Source organism: Equus caballus, chromosome 5 (assembly GCF_041296265.1).
Source record: "Equus caballus isolate H_3958 breed thoroughbred chromosome 5, TB-T2T, whole genome shotgun sequence".
In the NCBI taxonomy this organism is placed as follows: Eukaryota; Metazoa; Chordata; class Mammalia; order Perissodactyla; family Equidae; genus Equus; species Equus caballus.
This window is the reverse complement of record NC_091688.1, coordinates 69,035,350-69,055,578: the sequence shown is the minus strand read 5'-3', so window position 1 is coordinate 69,055,578 and position 20,229 is coordinate 69,035,350. Positions and strand designations below refer to the sequence as shown.

Sequence of the window (20,229 nt, the reverse complement as noted above, 5' to 3'; positions counted from 1 at the left end):
GGTAAGACTTGGATTCTCATTTTCTGCCCAAATTTTGTAGTGAGGCTAGCATTGGCTCCTATAATAAACATCTATGAACAGTATGCTGGTCCACTAAATGCTTTGTTTATTTCTCACGAATGTTGTTTGCGCATAGAGTTTACGATAGTAACCAAGCTTGAGTGTTTTAATAATTATACCTTCCCTCGCTACTAACGGGGGTTAATATTTTATCTTTCAGCCTGTATGACTCAGGAAGAGAACAATTTATTTGGTGGAGGAATCACTGTGTGCCTGTGCCAACGTGATTCTTTTAAATGAAGTGCCAGGAAACTAAGCGTAATTGCGTGCATTTGGGGGAACTGTCCACACATTTGGAAAAGAACTGGCTGGGCCATTAGAGGCATTTTATTCAGAGTGGAAATATTTTTTTCATCCAGACCACATAAGAAAGGAAAGATCTTCTGATCAAGAAGCGTACTTTCCAAATAATCAATTAGGATTATTTTCCTCTTTGTAGGTCTGAGTAATAAACTTCCTTGAATATTGTACAAAATGGAAATCAATTTATAAGACAAAATCTGAGAAGTTCTAGCTTATAAACAATTTCGTTTCAGGAATTCTCTCTTTCTAAGCAACAGAAAAGATGCTACTCACCATGGGACCAGGCGGCCCGTCTTGGCCCGCGGCTCCAGGGAGACCTTGCTCTCCCTATGGAAAATAGACAGGATTGATTTTTTTTTTAAATTGAGAAAAACATACATATTTCTTTTTTTATTTTAATTTTCAAAATACAAAAGGAAAGCAAGCAAGCATCACCTATGAATTCCAGCTACAAATACTGTAAGCAATTTTGAGGCTTTTTACTTTGTGTTTATATGTCTACATGCACACACATACACACACATGGATTTATGGATGGATGAATGTAGCAAAATTTTACATCTTTGCGATCTTAGGGTTTGGTTTTCTATTCTGCCTATATAAGTTAGATTTTCACCAAGAACTTATTAAACAAATGACATTCTTAAATATTTTAAGATTATCTAACTTTAATTATTACATAATATTTACTGAATTCCCATAAAACACTCAAACCATAATTTCTGGAATAGTGCTGACAGAAACATTTCCACTCATCATTTTTTTAGAAATGAAACATCATTTTAAGACGGCATCTTTTAGCACAGATGCTCACCACAGGGCCAGGGATGCCTCGAAGACCCTCTGGACCAGGCTTTCCAGCAGGTCCCTGAGGGCCAACTGGGCCCGTTTTTCCGGCGGGACCTTCTGCACCTGCTTCTCCCTGTTAGAAAATAAAATATGTGAACACGTTAATAACGAGGAAAGGCATCTTATGATTTTATTAAAAGGACTGAAAAAGATGTTGTTTAATCTATGTATGAGCTTTTCAATCATAAGACCTCTAAGATATATTTTACCTTAGCACCTTTTTCTCCTTGTCTTCCCTCTGCCCCTGCAGCTCCAGGAGGACCCTAGAAATATAAAACTGCATTTAGAATATGTATCACACATAAAAGTAATGCAACTGAGGACTTATTTACACACATTCCAGTTTAATTTGTAATAGAGTCTACAAATTGTGGCTTTCTATAGCTATTTAGTTCAAAATACAATGAGAAAAATCAAAACCCTTTTTATGTACAAACTTTCAGTTAGGATATTCAAAAGAAATAAAGCACAGATTGAGTAAAATAAAGATAATCAAATCATATCAATGTAAGGAAACAGTAAAGATAAAGTTTTTAAAAGAATGCTGATGGTTTAGTCAGAGTATTAATAGTCAGATATTATTTTTTATGTTGTATAATAAGGAATTAACCCAATGTATCAGATTTCACTTCCATCGTTCTGTGTTTTAAGACCGACTCTTTCCTTAATCTTAGAACATCCACATGTTATACATTCTTACAGGACCATTTTCAAACTAGAATAGCACAACATTTAAAATCTTGATAGTCAACAGATATCGTATTTTCATTTTCTGGAACTATGTAATTCACATAAATAAATGGCATGGAAAATAGTATAACTTTTAAAACCTAGTATTAGAACAAAGTAGAAAAAAATCTTCACACTCTATATGTCATCCAAAAGCTTAAAAGAATATTCTGATGTTTCCATGACTATTGTACAGCTGCATGGATTGCCATGGAGAAATGCTAATTATTATATATACTTAAAGCTATTCATAATATTGCTCTTTGTTTGTGCGTGTGTGTGTGTATATATATATACAGTCTTTTATCTTTGCAAGGCATCTGTTTACCTAATTCTCTCTATTTTTTAATTAGCTGTGTGACTTTTAACAAATTATTAGTATTTCTGAACTTCACTTCTTTCATCCATAAATTGTTATCAATAAGAATTCTCTTGCTATAGAACTGTTGTTAAATGACATAACATATGTTAAAGTATTTTGTGAACTTTCCAGTGTAGCAGTATCAAATACAGGCACGGAATCTGGTGCTTACGACCATAAAGCCTGGACTCAGATTGCCTGGCTTCAAATCCTTGTTTTGCCACTAACTAGCTTTGCGATATTTGACAAGTTTCACACTGTGTCAGTGCTTCAGTTGACTTCTCTGCAAAATGTGGATAATAACAGTAGCTATCTCCCACAGTGGTCAGAGAATTCAATGAGTTGATACATGTAAATGGTGTATAACAGTACCGAGGACATAAAAAACACTGTGCAAATATTAGCTATTGTTATTATCGTTAACTAAAATTACTGGATATTACTATTACACATTAAGGTATTTTACCTATACTTTCACCATGTTGGCAATGTAAGAGTCAGGTTAAACAGAATAGACTCTCAAAATACATCCGTAGATACCATGTGAACAAATTACTTTTCCCATACATGCTATTTACAATACCTGAAAAATATAAATGCCATGTTTGAAACGACTTGTTTTAACTGGAAAATTTAAAGTTGGCTAAAAGTATATTTTATGATATGATCCTGTAATATATAATCAGATGTTAATATTCAGATTTCCTTCTTACATTTACATAGTCATCTGTGAAGTATAAAATTTGACATTTGTTAACCTTGTAACAAAATGATGTAGAAAAGAATCAATTTTGTTATATAACATATAATTTCAAGGTATCAAAAAAAGCATCAACTTTTCAAGCTACAAATACGATATAATAATCCTCATTATATCTAAATTTTGTTCCTTTTAATTATACTGGGTCCTTGATATTTTCATTTAAGGCATTTCATAGAAGACTTTCAAATCAGCACAAACAGGCCCTTGGCTTGATAGCCCACTACAATAAGTGCTTTTTGCCTACAGAGCTACACAATATATATTCATAATCAATTCCTTCTAAGACATATAAATTTTATAATTTTATTATAAACTATTTTATTTTCACTCATGAATGAATTTTTATTATTACTTAAAAAGCATTAAGATTCAATCTGATGCTGAAATTTTCTGCACAAGTTCGGACCTAAGTACAAAAAGTTTAAAAAAGAAACCTAATGGTCTCTAAGAAATCGCATTTCATTTTTCCCTATACTTTTGTTTTCCATTTGTTTACTTTAATTTTTGCAATGAATTGTGTCCAAAATCATCAACTGAGATTGAGGCTGGAGGTTGGGGAGAGTAGTTGAGGCGGTGTTAATCGGTGAGAATAAGATGAGGCAGGAGGATGACTTTCTTCCTTTCAGATGCCATATTAATATTCTAATGGTGGATACAGGTTAGTCTTTCACACAGTCTTTTAAATTCACATTTAAAATGTGTATCAAACACTTCATCAAACTCAGAGTTCAGTCAACTCATTTTCTCTCTGAGAGAGTCAGTGAATACATCATTGGTAATTATTTCCTCAATATCATCACTGTAACTTCATATATTATAATGGATTCTTTGAGCCTCAACCCAAAAATAGGTGTATAAATTCTATTTGCAGTCTCTTGAGGTGGCAGCAATGTGTTAACAATAATATATGCTTTTAAACTTAAGTACATCTTTTTAATTTCATACTATTTATTCAAGAGAATTTCTGTACTGAAGCATAGAGCTTCCAATATTCCTAGTGTTAAAATGTTGAGTCATAAATTATTTCAGTGCTATGTTTAAAATATCAATCTATGCAACCTAAAACAACCATAATGACTAGGATTTTGGGAATAGAAATTATAAAATTCAACTGAATAATGGGCTTTTCCTTATTCTATGAAAGTTTTTCCTTAAACCAGTGACACAAAAGTATGGAGTCTTATCTCAAAAGACTGCATCTACACAGCTGAAATTTATAGTACAGAAGATTTAAAAATATCTGGTTTAAAAAAAAAGCATGCCATCAAATGTATAACAACATAAGAAAAATATTGCTTTTACTGCATGGGAGAAAAGAAAATCCAAGTTTGAAAAGCCTAGAGAATTTAAACACAAGTAAATGACAACACAGCCACAAAATGGTAATTCAAACACAGGGTTTCTCCATCCCAAAAGGATTCATCTGTTTTTGAATGCCTGATGTCTGTCATGGTGGAAATCCATATTAAATGGCTTTGCTCTGTTCTTTATCTCATTTTTCCCATTTTCATGTATTCCTTTAACTTTTTTCCAGATAGAACAGATTTTTGTTTTTTAAGAAAAACTAGGATGTAAAACTAGGATTCTAGAAGAATAGGAACCTTCCTTTAAATAAAAGTAATAATGCCTATGGACAAATTCTTATCTTAGTCATTTATTCCTCATATGGCTGCATAAAGAGAGGGGCAAGGAATTAATCTAGTGAACTATTTGCCGTACTTTCATGAAGAAATAAGTGCTGTGATTGAAAAATGCTTTATAAAACTTGGCGCAATAAAACAGGCCCCAGTTAATCCTCCACCAATAGTCACTGTCACATGGGATTTTTCCTTGCCATGAGAAATATACTTCATATAAAATATTCAATATAATCCTCTCTCCACTATTCATATTTTACAATATTATTCTATAAGTTATCCATTCTTTCATTCGTGTTGCAAATAATTAGGCCTTTCTTATGTGCCAGAAATGTGCTGTGCATGGAGAATACAAAAAATTAAATAAATAAAAGCGAAACCCTAGGGAGTTCACAAAGTTCAGTTAGGAGGACAGACATCAAAATTAACAAATACAGTACGTAAAAATATACAAAGATGAAGTGCACAAAATACATACATCAATCACGTTTGGTAGTAGAGAAGGCTTGCCTAAGAACCTAATCTCTGACCTGAATCTTACAGAGTGGGTAGACGTGGGAGGGATGTTTCCTGCCAACACTTTACCTTCTGACCATTTACATGCATGCATGAAGGCATAGGGATGGAAAGTATGTATGTATACATATACGGTATATACGGATGTATATATATGTATATACGATAAGTTAAAGCTTCCTCCATATTTGTATCAATTAATAATAGCAGTTATTGCCTTAATTTTTTACAATGAACTTTCCTTTGGCAACATGAACTGGATTCCTTAAAATTCCATTTAATATGTGCCTTTTTCAGGTGATAATGTTTAAATTATTTTAGTTAGCTCTAGAAATTTTTTCAATAAAAGGGCATGGAACAAGCTGTTGGTTTCAAACAGCTATAATGATAACTTGAGAATTAAAATTCCATGGCTTATTAACACAAACTGTACGACATTCCAGTGCCTTGGGGAAATATACATTTTTATTCTCAAATATTACAAATGCATGACAGAATGTACATGTACTAGAAATGACAACTTAATTTTCCTACTTGTTCAATATCTGCTAGAATGTTGTTTCTCACTATCACTGCCACTTGCAACATTCTGATCAATATTCTATTAGGAAGGTATATTATCATTTATTTCTAAGATTCACTCATGGAAAAAAGTAATAATACTTTTGAACACATGTCCAGTCATTGCAATTTCTGCTACGAGATGTTATAGCAAAATTGTTATTGGTCTGCTTTTCTGTTGCCTCCAATGTGGAGAAACTAAGAATAGGACAAATGTTAATTTCCAAAAAATGCATAGAAATCTTACTTAAGATTACACGTTCTAGATGAACTGAGAAAGAGATGCTAAGGCAATTCTATATTCAATCAAATCATAAGGGTGCTGAGCGAATATTATAATTATTGCATAGGAACATGTTCTTTTGGTTTCCTCAAAAGTGATATTAAATTGAGTACTGCATCAGAGACATGGCTGCCTGCTTGCTGGATGCAAAGGCTGGTGGAGACAGAATTCTCCCCATCAATTTTAATTCACAAAATTCACTCTGAACCATACGCCTCCAGGCTCAGGTGCCTTGTGTTCACACGGTATATATACAGTGACCTCATATGTGTTCAGTACATTCAAGTTCCCAAGGACTTCCTTCTCAATTAACTCAGTTTAATCCCTGTTGTTTGGCAAATCCATTTTCTCAAAAAATATATGCAGTCATCAAGAATTCAGATGCTCCTTTTTCGGCAATAGTTCTCGCAGGAAATTCCTTTACAATATATGTTACATGATTTTACATGAATTTGCACCAAGGAATAAATAGTACAAATATGTACCAATTTCAACAGAATCACAGTATACCGTACTTTGAAAATGTCATTCATTAATATTTTATAGACTGTTGTATGTTTCAGCCAGTTAGTTCAGTAGTGATCACTGTATAACTCTATTGGCAAAGCAAAATTTAACAACAAACAAAACTAAGTTTACTATGAACTTACTATAAATCTATTGCTAATAAACTTTCCTTTCAATTTATACAACTTGGAAATTAGAAGAAAATATCTTAATCTTCCTTTTGTCTGATATTTTATTTATGATGTTTATTTCATTTATAAATCATGCCATTATTTGAAACCTGTATTTAACGCCTTAGTAATAGTATCTACTGTTTGCATAACTGATACGTCCAGAAATTAGACTTGGTGCTTTGAATATACACTTTATTAATCTAATTTAGCCCTCATTCCAGCATTGAAAATTAGTTATTATGTCCACTTTACATGTTAGTAAACTGAGACTCAAAGAAATTAACTTACCTCAAGTTATATTTCTAGGTGGCAAAGCAAGGATTTGAAATCACGTCTGTTTGATTCTAATGTGACAGCATTCAGGACTACTTACGTGCTGATATTAAGCTATGCAGCATCTCAGTTCATAGGCTAAGAAAGACCTATGTAAATAATTTGTATTTCTATTTTTTCAGCTAAGCCACCTATTTTCTTAGGTTAGGGTAGAGCTCTTGACTAAATGAACTAGTTTGTTTGATTGTAATTTAAAAGGGTGCAAGCAATAATTGCTAATGTTAAATCAGAACAAATTACAGTTTTAATAATAAGACTGTTGAAACTAGAATAATCTTTCATTACCATTAAAAATAGTTTTTATTCTGGTGAATCAAATAGATTATTGTGTAAAATAGATAAAGCCAATTAAGCCTGCCAGTTTATCCAAACCTAATATAGGATACAATTTAACACATTGTGTTAATGGCTTTCAGGTTAGATTTAATGATGGCACTTTTTAAAAGAGGAAGACCTGCATAATATTCTTTAGTCGGCCTGACCCTAAGGTTGATTTTTCTGCTATATCAAAATGGATGTAAATAGCTTTGAAAGGAATGCATAGTCATCACTGTTCTCCTGTCATTAATAATTCATGGATACAAGGTCTGCTAATTTGTTTACCAAGTGACTGGAGTGGATTAAAAATAGCTCATCGTATTTATGTAAATTGTTCCTTAAAATGAGAGGACAGAACATCCCTCAAATTTTTGCTGAGATTTATTTTTAAATAATCCATCAAAAATCAAAAAGGAGAACTCCACTAAAGAACTTTCTAATAATATCAAAGAAAACTGTGACACAAGGAATGACTCAGTTAAGTATTTTAATATTCTAGTCTCCCAACTTATAAATGTATTACTTCCTATATGTCACTTGCAACTATTGCATCCCTGTTTCTCCCAGAGAAATAACTACCATGCTAAATTTTGGTGAATGGTTGCCTTAATTTTCTTCATCATTCTTATGACTTATGCTTGAATGCTAAATAACATGTTCATAGGGTTTTTTGCACATTATAGAAATGAAATCATATAATACATCTTCTCCAGCTCAACATTATATATATTTTCTTCTTAACATCAGGTGTTTGAGATTTATTTATGTTGATTCATGCATCTGCAACACATTCATTTTCATTGCCACATAATATTTTAGTTTATGAGCATATCTTAATGCATTTGTCATTTCTATATTGTTATTAGGAGCAAGAGTGATCTGAACATTCTCTCATGTCTCTTGGTAAAGATGTGTAAGATATCATTTAGGGTATGTACCTAGGAATGAAATTATAAGATGGTAGCAAAGTTCATGTTAAATTCTACAGGTAACCTAGAATAATCCTCCTAAAGTAATTGTACCAAGTAACTCACAATAGCTGTGTATGATAATCCCCATGATTTTTTTTAAAAAAAATCCTTTCTAAAATTTGGTTTGTCAGACTTCAATTTTTGCTAATTGATGAATGTAAGGTGGTATCTTAATGCCATTTTTAACACATATTTCTCTGACTTCTAGACACATCTTTTCATGTGTTTGTGGAGCATTTCTGTCAAATGTCTTTTCATGCCCTTTGCTACTTGTTTCTGTTGGTTGGTTGAGTTTTTCTTCTTAATTTGTAGGATATACTTAGACACTCTGGAAAACTTTTCTCTGCAAAGTTTCTATATGTTGGAAATATTTTCTCCTAATTGGATCTTTTCTTTTCAATGCCTTTCTGTATTTTTAGATAAACTTTTAATTGTAATATATTTGATACATCACTCTTTTCCATTCTAGTCACATTTATTAGACCGGAATTTATGACTAGAATTCATAAATTTATTCTCCATTAATTTTTGCGAAAATATTCCAAAGTTTTCTTTTCACACTTAAGGTTGTCACTCAACTGCCATTTTGTGTGTGTGTGAATGGAGAGAGGTAAGGTTCAATTTTATTTTTTTCCAGGTAAATATTCAATTGCCCTCAGTACGATTTACTCAATAGTTTGTCCTTTATCCATTGATCTGCAGTGTCTAATTTGTCACAAATGAGGTTTCTATATATTCTTGGGTCTCTCTTTTCACTGAGACCATTGACCTATATATCTACATGTAAGTTCAATTATAACTTTGCTAGCACATTATCATAATTCTTTATTTTTATTCATCTTGTTGATGCATTTAAACATATTTTTATTTTTTCAATATAGTTTACTCCTTTTAATCAAGAGTGTATCAGGTTTTCTAGTGAGAAATATTGACAGGAAAGAGAGTAATATGATTTTTCTATTCTCTAATTTTATCTGGTAAATCTAAAGAAGAAATTTGCCAGTTACTTGCAATTTACCAACATCATGTAATATTAAATTTTGGATTGAAATAAATTGGTTATTCTTCCTGTTCTTAAAGCAACAAGTAATTAAAATTTATTGAGCATATACTATGTTCCTGTCAATATACCATTAATATATTATTACATATTTTATATTATTATTATAATTATTTCTAATCTATGAAAAATACAACCTTATTCTCATCATAAAGAGAAAGTAATTAAGAACCAGGGATTAACTACTGTTCTTATGTTATATCTCATTTAAGTAGTAAATGGAGAGGTCCAACTCAGGTGTGAACCAGTAAGAATGTTAACACATGAGCTTTCCACTACACAACACTGTCTCAGTGTTGTGGAATAGAGTATAATCTAGGTCTCTGTATATGTGCTGACTTTTCTGTGACATTTTTTCAATTCTAGAATTGAATGGAGGTCTTTCCAGAGGTTTGTATTGAGTTACATATTATTCAAACTTTTGGGTCACAACAACTCCAAAAGGGGCATGTGATATACTGGTTCACACCTAAGTGTCCTGTTTTTTTCACATTCCCATTAATATTCTGTAGTAAATTGTTTCTGTTTATTTACTTTTTTTAAATTTAAAAATCATTCACTTGTTTTCAAAATCAGTAATTCACATGATTCCTCACTGTATAGCTGAAAAACCTAATTTGTTCCATAACTCTGTCATCATATTAAGAGAATTCACCCCAAATATCAAATGGTACTTAGTTGAATTTATCAAAGATTGTAAATAAACAATTTGTTTGACATATTTTAAAATGAAACTAAATTGGATAGCACTTGCTGACAGTTTGCCTTGAATAATAGAATGAGCCAAGAAGCTACCAATATATATAATAAAATATTCAAAATTAATTTTGATATAGTCTTTCTCTTTCTAGTAGCTACCATACTTTGAAGGAAGGTTTAATTCTCTCTGTACCAAAGCATTATAATTTACACCTATAAGATGATAGTTATTAAATGTTTATGAGAACAAAATTTATTTCATAACTAAAAGCTAACACACTATTATGTGAACATATATTATTATTTTTGTATTATATGGGTTAAATTATGTTCTGCCAAAGCCTAGGTAGTAGTAGGCCTCTCAGAGAAATATGGAGGATAAGTAACTTGCCCGAGGTTGTACAAGTAACAAACGGTAGAGCTGGGTTAAAGACCAGGTAGTATGATTTCATTGCCTTGTTAACCATTACTTTAAATAACATCATTAGAGGCTAGGAGAAAGAAAAAAAAAAGATTTCATGTCTTCTCAGGAAAGATTTCAACCCATTCTCAAAGACATCTGTATAATTATTCTTCTTCAAGTTCTGAAATAATAAAACTTTCATCAGGAAAGTTTAAAGGCATTCAGACTATAAGTAAAAATAGGCAACAAATCTCAAAGATCATATTACACTTTGGATTACTAAAGGGGAAATGAGCCTAAGAAATATATTTGCAAGTTTGCTACATATTTTGTTCATGGATAGGTTGGAAAACAGATTACAGGAGGAGCAGGACAACGTTGTATATTGCCGTAAGTGCCGCAAGAGGCAGGTCAACAGAGATTGTTTTTATCATGAAAATAGTACAGGAGTAAGGAAAAGACAGTAAATTGCCTAGGCTCTACAGCAGCCAATATTTTGAACAAAATCTATTTATTTATATTGTTCTGTAGCCCTTTGTTAAAATCCTGCTATTGATTCCAAATCAGGCAAGTTTAACAATGTAAACCAAGCTAACATTATATACTGATTCCTGAGATCATTCTGTTCATACTGTATTCAGGCTTTTACAACATTTTAAACTAGCACTGGATTTTCGGCATCACATCCCCCTGTAGTGCCCCATGAGTTGATGTTCAGGGTACCATCAGAGTCTTTTATAACAGCCTACAACATTCATACAGAGGGGAGACCTCAGCACAGAGAAGTGAGAAAGTCCATAAGTAGGAGTTGTTTTTTTCTCATTTTCATTGCGACAGAGAAATGGTGAAAGTATGCCTTATTCTAATACATATTTCGACAAATTTAAGAAATTATTCTCTATGACTTACACTTTCCAGCATCCTTATAATGTTCTGCCAGCAGCTTACATATATTAAATAAATGTATACACACAGTAGGTAATGAATGGATGTTTCAAATAAAGAATTTACAAAACTTACTCTTTTTCCAGGAGGACCTGGTGGGCCAGCCTCACCAGATGGACCAGGAGGACCCTATAAAATGTGAAAAATACCTTTTAAGAAATTGGGTAATATTTTATGGTCCACAGTGCTTTTCAAAGTCTGAACTGAAATCAACTATCTTTCTTCACTTCCCCACATCTATCTTTCCTGGAAAAGCTCAGCCCTATTTCAGATACCTAAACTTCCTTTAGATATCTATAGTTAGAGCTCGCACATTCATACGGAAAATTTCTTCACAGCTGAAAGAAAGTGAATCAAATTCCTTCTATGTAAAACTGCGTACTTTCAAAAGGTACTCATTTATATCTGGCAAGCATCCAATAGACACTCTAATTAATAGAATCATATGGTTAATAATTCTACTCATATCACACACACTTGTGAAACAATAAAACTATTACTTCTAAATTTCTTCCTGTACAACACTAGCATTTTTATGCCAAGGAGTATGCAACATGCTGGGATATGACCAGCGTGTCTTATTCACACAGAAGAAGACTATATCTCTGTCTGCAGACACCCAGTGGGGACGGCACTAGAGAGAAAGTGTGTTTGGGATGCATTTGTCTTTGGCTCCTACTTTAGTTAGTGCCCTCCTTCACCTCCTCCCTAAATAACCACACGTGGAAAGCCCCCTCCTGTGCCTTTTCAAAATTTTAAAAAAATAGTCCAATACAATGCTGAGTTCACTTAGGTTATTAATTGAAGTAATTCATGTCAATGATCGGCTGATAACTTGGCATTCTTCATTTCAGTCTTATTTGTGTTTTGAAAATAACTTTTTATTTAACCTAAATGGATAGATAAGTGAATTTGATATAATATGACAAAATCATTAGTATGATATGACTACATTTTTCATTATAAAGGCTTTGCTTATATTTCTTAAATGACATCAAGTAAGAAATACTCTATGTAAGTTTGACCGTGAACTAGAATTCAAACGTAATTGATAAGTGTCTCGAAATAAATGTGTACACACATAGCAATGCTTTTGAAAAGCCGACTGTTGTTTCCTTAAAATGTCTGGAGACTATGTGAAGATGAAATGAAAACAGTAAGCTTGCTTACCGGTTGACCGGGATCTCCATCTTCACCCTTGTCACCACCAACACCATCTTGACCCTATGGTGGGCAGTAGAAAATGAACCCGGATATTTTTCACTACTTATTCACTTTTATCAAAATAAAAAAGTATAGTATACTATTTCAGTCCTTGAGATAAATTATTACCACTTGGACAAACAGAAGTATTAATATGTTTTTTCAATTTTTTTTTAAGGATTGTGGTGTTTCTCTCTCTTTCCATAACGATTTGTGAAACTGCCACCATATCAAATTTAAAATATAGGATGCTCTTAATACAAGGAAAGGAAGAGGATGTAATTAGTATGCAAGGCCACCGCATCCTTTCACCATGAACAGACGTGGCAAAAATTGGGATAGAATTTACATTATAGAAGAGATTGAGATAACAACAATGATCCTGTAATTCTGAAATAATAGTAATGTTGCTACTCACATAATTAGTTTGTACAATCCAACAAAGTCTGGAAAACTGATGCAGATGAAGTGAATAATCATGGAACTTACGTCTAACAGTTTCCAACTATATGAATTTTATTGTTGTTGTGATTGTATTTTCTTTTTCTTTCTATTTTTGGGAGTCCACTTAGGTAATTAAGAATTTTCTTTAATTATCACACTAGAGACACTGGGAACATCCCCACCAAAATAATTCCTTTATTTTTCCATAATACTTACTGCAGGGCCAGGTTCCCCAGGGGGACCAGGATCTCCAGGAAAACCAACAGGACCCTAGAACGATGTGTTTTTAAAGGAAAGGAAACAAACGAAAAATATTTTTTATAAAGTCATGATATTCTGAAGTTTAAGAGGTAAAAGTCATGGTAAAACTAGGTGAGATTATTTCTTTTCTCCTCCAAAAAATTTTTAAAAAGTGAAATTAATTGAGAATGCATATGAATGTATGAAATGATGAAAAATCAGCTTCACCAGCTATGGGCCAGAGTCTCATGATTTCTCATCTTTCTATGAAAAGCTCCCAAGTGGCTTTGACTTAGATGCCTCTTTACAGAACACCAAGTTTACTTACCGGGTTACCCTTAGGGCCATCATCACCTGGTGGTCCCTTAGCACCAGGAGGTCCAGCAGCACCGGGTGGACCAGCTTCTCCTTTCTCTCCTCTTTCTCCTTTGGGACCCTACACAACATAAAAAAAGAATGATTATCTTACAAGCTTTAAGTCAGAGTTTCTTAACCTGAGCAAACTGGGGTCAGCCAATTCTTTGCTGTGGGAGGCTGTCGCCGCCTATGCATTACAAGATGTTTAAAAGCATCCCTGGTCTCTATTAATTAGATGCCAGCAACTACCATTCCTCCAAGTGTGACAACTTAAAACATCTCCAGACATTGCTAAATATTTCCTGGGGGTCAAATTTACTCCAGGATTAAATCAATCTAAGTTAGAATAATACAATCCTAATACAATTAAAATTTACGAATATTTATTTGATGTAGCAGAGTTTGTTTCTTTAGTGGTCAGTCCACCAAAAAAATGTACATGATAAATAGCTTATAGTTTTAATGCTCTAATGTATGTAAATGTATTTTTTTCCAATTTCTATGTGAATCAAAATATGCAGATGCTATGCAAAATTATTAAACAAAAAGGCTCTGTATTTTCCATTATTCCTAATGAGTTGGAAAGGGAAAGCAAGTAACTGAACCACAGCTAGGAGTTAAGTGCAAGTTTAAAATGCTCTGAAATTAAATAAATAAATAAATAAATAAATAAAAATTGTCACACACTCAAAAAAAATTAAAAAAAAATAAAATGCTCTGAAAGAAATTCCTGGACCATAATACCCTCTATGGTCAATAAGACAGCACTTACGCCTGTGCCTGCTTCCCCAGGAGGCCCTGGGTTCCCTGCTTCTCCAGGCTCACCCTGTTAAGAAGAGATCAAATGAGCAACAGAACACAGAAGTAATGCTGACATTTGTAAAACTGCCTTCAGTGATGACCATGACATTTTAGATCAGCGCTGAAATCACCATACTGTTTAAAAGGCGGGGGAAAACTTTAATGGGGGGGGGACTTCCTTTTATTGACCTCAACACTTTTATTCTCAGGTGAGGAAACAGAACTGGATAGTTTGGATGCTACAACTGTCATCAGTTAATCAATAGCCAGAGCATTAACTCAGTTCCCATCAAACCACCAAGGAAAACAGACGTCTGCATGTTTCCTAACAAATTGTATATCATCAATATTCATATTAGAATTAAGTTTATTGATTAAATAATTCAAAACAATTAATTTGATTTGAATTAAACTAATCAAATCTCATTCAAATCAGACTAATCAAAACTAATTCAAATCAGATTAGTTTTTTTACTAAAACATGAATTCACTTTACCTTTACTATAACAAATAAGCAAACAATTTGGTAGTATTAATGATAATCCTATAAAATATATTTAGTAGATGTCTAAAGAACATAGAAAACGATACATAAAGGTACTTAGATGTTAATTAAAACTTCTCCTTTTGAGGATGTACATATTATACATTTGGTAGCCTTTATGGTCTTCTTGTATAGATATGGATGGCTATTTTTTAACTCAGCAGACTAATAAATAAACCTCCTAGACTAGTAGGTTTTAGTTATGAAAGTCTGTTACCAGCTCTTCACACTCAGAAATGCATACAAACATAATATTTTATCCAGGTAATCATGCAAGGGAAGTACTATAGGACATTCGAGTACCATGTTTCTAAAGAAAATCAGTGGTACTAGAAATTCTGAAGTGGAAAATGTTCGAAATTTTTTAAAAAATGTGACGCCTGAATTTCTTTTAATTTTTAACTCTGTTATTTCCAATATTCCTGGCACAAACTCATTGCTCATCAATTGGTTTATAATGTGTTACACTAAATACGAACATAATTCCAGGGGAGAGACTATTTTGTTTACATAATTTCTTACTCTTTGAGAACATGCACATATTTTAACTTCTTGAATTATCTGTATAATGATGGAAGATATCAAGTACTTTCTCGGAACTTAGTAGTAGTATTATTCTGTATAAATTAGTTTCTCTCGAGCAAATATTTCCATTTATCTTAGATAAACCTTACAACTAAAATAGTGCATTTACATTATTTACAATGCAATGAATCATTCAGCTATCTCTGTATTACGGAATGACAAATGTGACATTTTTATGAGCCATTATTCATATCTTTCAAATAAACTATAAGCAGTTTGCCATTCAAATCAACTGTAAAATGTCCATATTAAATGCTTTATATATGGAATATATACAGTATACTCTCTGATGGCATTTATGGGTGGAATTCAAAACAGCCAAACTCATACAAGCAGAGTAGAATGGTAGTCGCCAGGGGCTGGAGAATGTGGGACATGGGGGAATGTTGGTCAAAGGGCACAAAATTTCAGACACACAAGACAAATAAGTTCTGGAGATCTAATGTGCAGTAACGTGACTATAGTTAAAAATACTGTCTTGTATGCTCGAAATTCGCTAAGAGGGTAGATCTGAAGTGTTTTTACCACACACATAAAATAAAGTATGTGAGATAATGAATGTGTTAAATAGCTTGAGTGTGGGAATTATTTCACAAGGTATACATATATCAAAACATAAAGTTGCACACCTTAAATATATACAATTTTCATTTGTCAATTATACCTCAATAAAGGTATAATTGGGGAAGAAATCAAATACAGGAAACCTATTCACCATGTACAAAATGGTTTCTAATGCACCACATTAACCCATGGTGAGATCACAGAAGTTAGAACTAGAGGAGAAATAATTACTTTTTTTTAGTCACTCTTTGCATATTTTGTTGCTCCCCTTTAACCTTTTTCCACTACAAAGTTAAACTTAAGTTGATTCTGAAAAGACTCCATTTTTTTTAATGAGGGAAATGATAACAGATGGGTTTAAATAACTGTCAACATTTAAAGATGAGGTTTTACTACAAAGTCTCTTCTACTTGAGAACAACGCATTAATATTCATTTGTTCAAAATACATATGAAAATTATCGTTTTGTATATTAGAGCCCAGTGGGTGGAAGATAAATAGTAATTAATTAAGATGAAATTAATATTATCTAAAAATATCTCATTTCAAGTCTTTTGAAAGGGGATGGGACAAAATTACAAGTGAAAAAATAAAATGTTGCAACAAAACTACATTATATGGATTAAATCCATATTTTTAGTATCAACAAGGCTACAGCACATTAATTCTAAAGAATAATAAATGATATACAATAATATAAATTCTATGAAGAACGCTGGCATGTGAAGGAAGTGCTAGATTAAAAATTTATTACTTATCATGTAACCATTTTACTGCATTCTATAACACACTTGTTCAGGTTCAAGCTCCCTTCAGAAGGAACAGCAAATCAGTCTATATGACTGAAGTCATAAAATATGCATTAAATCTTAAGGTAATGTCCTGATATATTTCTTTGTTTTGAGGAAATCAGTGAAGTGCAAAAAGTTCGTCTCTGGAAAACAGGTTAAACATTTTTAAGCATGACTAAAGGATATCAGCCTTTCTTTTCTTGTTTTTTTTCATTGAATTAATGACTGGGAATAAATTTTCCAAAGTAGAAATGAGGAAGCATTCAGCCAGAATCAAAGCCGATGTTAGAAATCTGTAATCTACAGCAAATTATATTCCCCCAGATTCTGAAGAAAAAAAAAATAGAATTTTCTTTTTATCCTGCTATCCATCACACACAAAAAATTTTGATAGAGAAAAGTGAAAACTCTATTTTTTAGTGCAACAAATTTAGAATCAGGTACATTTTAATTCTAAGAAGCTGAAGCATCATCCTGATTGACTGAATCATTCTCTTAAGACTCAAGGTTGGCAAGGTATTACCAGATAGGCTTTAAACAAACGGAAACAGTATGGCAAGGGAGTTCCCCAAAACTCCAAACAGCTGGCATCCATGTTTATCTTCAAGAGTACCACAGAAGAGAAAAGCATAAAAGAAGCAATCGAAATACTTAAATCTGTTCCCATTGCACCCAAACGCTTTAGGAAACAAGTAAGATAAGCTGAAAAGGCAATTAAACAGTCTTAGAATTTGCTATGTCGGCAAAACTAAAACTAGAGACTAGTCTAGATAGTTTATCTGGACTTTAGACTAGATAGTTCTCACGACTATCTAGTCAGCATTAGAGCCAAAAGGAGATGATGCAAAGAAGACAGTAAATGTATAAGGTTGTTTTCATCTGTCTAATACAGTGATACCATCTGGAGACCAGTTGTCTCTTCTGCTATTCTTCCTATGACAACTGGACTCAAGGAAAAATGTTCTTTCAATTCCATCCCCAACTCACCTGCACCTTTTCAACACAAAACTTTAAATTTAAGACTATAAACAAAAAGACAGTTAATCAGAAACCTAGACTGTTTATGCAATAAAAATTAGATAACTTTAAAATGTTTCTAATTTAGTAATTAAAAAAATATTTGAATATTTAGTCATATAGGATTCATTATAACCAAAACACTAGAATGCGGGTGTTGAGTAGAAATAAACATCAAAATACTATATTCTAACCCTATTATATTTATTTTTCTGAAGGTAGATCCTTTAATTAAAATAAATGAATTTAGTACAAGATATGATGTTCAAAAATTTCTGAGATCAAAGAACAGAATCATTGTTACAATTAGGATAAGTCTACACTCCTGAAGTCATTTAATTAATAACTAGCAAATTCATGAAATTTCCACATTTTTATCACTGTATAATATTTTATGGTACAAAATTTAATTTTCATCCGTCAAAACTGATAAATAATTTATTTTTTAAATAAAGCATATATCAATGTCAATTTTCTTGAAAATTGTATTAACAAATGAGCAAGAACGCATAAAGAAGAAATGAGAGAGCCATTCTGACATTTTCAAAAAATGGAAAAGCAGATAGTTTAAATGAAATCACGATCATGAGAAAAGGAAGTTACTCAGAGCCGAGATGTTATGACACTTGCCAACTGTTTTGAAAAGTGACAAATACAAGTCACAGTAGTAGTAATTAAAATGTAACTCCCAGTATGACAAAATGAATGATTAATTCTCTTGTAATTTGAAGGATTCCTTTTTCCCTTTTAAGCCAGTTACATCAACCAATTTCTTTTGTTTTCAGTAATCGGTTACCAGAAACACTTAGTCTAGTGAGGCATACAAGGGTGGGGTGGATCCTGACTTCATCTCTTTCTAATAACAAAACCTTGATAAAATTACTGAAATTCTCCAAGCTTCAGCTTTCTCAGCTTAAAAATGTGGGTGATAATAATAATACCATCATGACAGAGTGGCTGTTTTAATTAAAGGAAACAATTCATTTTTGTACACTGCTTGGTACAATAACTGGCAATCAAAAACATGATATCTCAAAATTGTTTTACCTTTGATTATTTAACTTCTAGAACAAATGAGCTGTGATTCATATAACTAAGTGCAAAATATTTAGAAAGATAGTAATATTATATGCACTTAAAATATTAGCCAGTATCATCAGAGTTCTCAATTCTTTCTGTTTGAAACTGTATTTCACTACATTCCTTACCTTTTCTCCAACACCACCAACTGAACCAATGGATCCTGGGGGTCCTTGTGGTCCCTACAGTGTAGAAAAAAATACAATTGTCCTTATTCTTGTAATGAAATAATAAATTCATAAATATATATCTAGCTGTTCTCAAAGAAAGATAAATATATGCAAGAATATTTCAAATCATTTGAAGGACGGGACAAAATGATGCCCTTTATCGAGTTGACAAATTTACCGGACAGTAAATAATTTAATTATATTTCACTGATGTTCAAATTCACCAGAATTTTTAATATAAAGCAGGAGACTTTCCAGCTCTAGTCAAGCCAGTTGATACTCAGAATATAATTTCAATCTCTCTGACCATTGAATATGTTGGTTTTCGAGGACAATTTTTAGGTATTTATGGCGGATCAAAATACGACTCTGGTTAGGAACTGCATAATCCATGCAAAAAACATTATAAACCACCATTTAGCCTTTAAATTACTTAAGGGGAATTAAAACCTAAAAGCTCTTTCAGTTGATCTGCTCCTACTCTCTTTTACCCTGTCTGGCCTGCCAGAATTAAAAGGGGCGTAGCAGAAGAGCAAGAAAGACAAGAATAAATGACTTTTTCATTGTGAAGAGGTGAAGTCAGAGGGAGAGACAACATCAAAGCCTATAAATTTGCTAATGGTAACAGTAAGAAAAATATGGCACTATATTTCAAAATTCTATAATATTGGAACATAGTCAATTTTTAAGCTTCAAGGAGATAGTCTTTATGTAATTAAGAAGAAATATTTTACAAGGTAAGAAGTACACATATCATCATGCACATATTACTCTTACATATTTTATAGAGTGAAATAGAAAAAGGAAGCTTTTAGATAAAAGCCACTGATGACAAATGCATGCTTAAAGGATATTTGAAGTACAGACATAGGCTAGTACAATCAAAGCCAATTACAAACCATCTCCTCACTCCATTGTCAGAGACAAAGGTTAAATTTAAAACAATTCAGGAATATTGAACA

General features: G+C 32.4%; 1 protein-coding gene across 6 annotated transcripts in view; it reads right to left on the bottom strand.

The window, feature by feature from the left end:
- The window catches only part of COL11A1 (collagen type XI alpha 1 chain), a 196,779-nt gene that overhangs the window by 21,173 nt on the left and 155,377 nt on the right, over positions 1-20,229 (bottom strand). For all 6 annotated transcript variants that reach the window (XM_001918115.6, XM_070267264.1, XM_023641533.2 and 3 more), the window contains 9 exons: positions 19,226-19,279; positions 14,488-14,541; positions 13,687-13,794; positions 13,335-13,388; positions 12,642-12,695; positions 11,547-11,600; positions 1,422-1,475; positions 1,178-1,285; positions 637-690 (listed from right to left, as the gene is read on the bottom strand). In XM_001918115.6, coding sequence (XP_001918150.3) covers positions 637-690; positions 1,178-1,285; positions 1,422-1,475; positions 11,547-11,600; positions 12,642-12,695; positions 13,335-13,388; positions 13,687-13,794; positions 14,488-14,541; positions 19,226-19,279 — 594 coding nt within the window. The remainder of the gene's footprint in view (positions 1-636; positions 691-1,177; positions 1,286-1,421; positions 1,476-11,546; positions 11,601-12,641; positions 12,696-13,334; positions 13,389-13,686; positions 13,795-14,487; positions 14,542-19,225; positions 19,280-20,229) is intronic.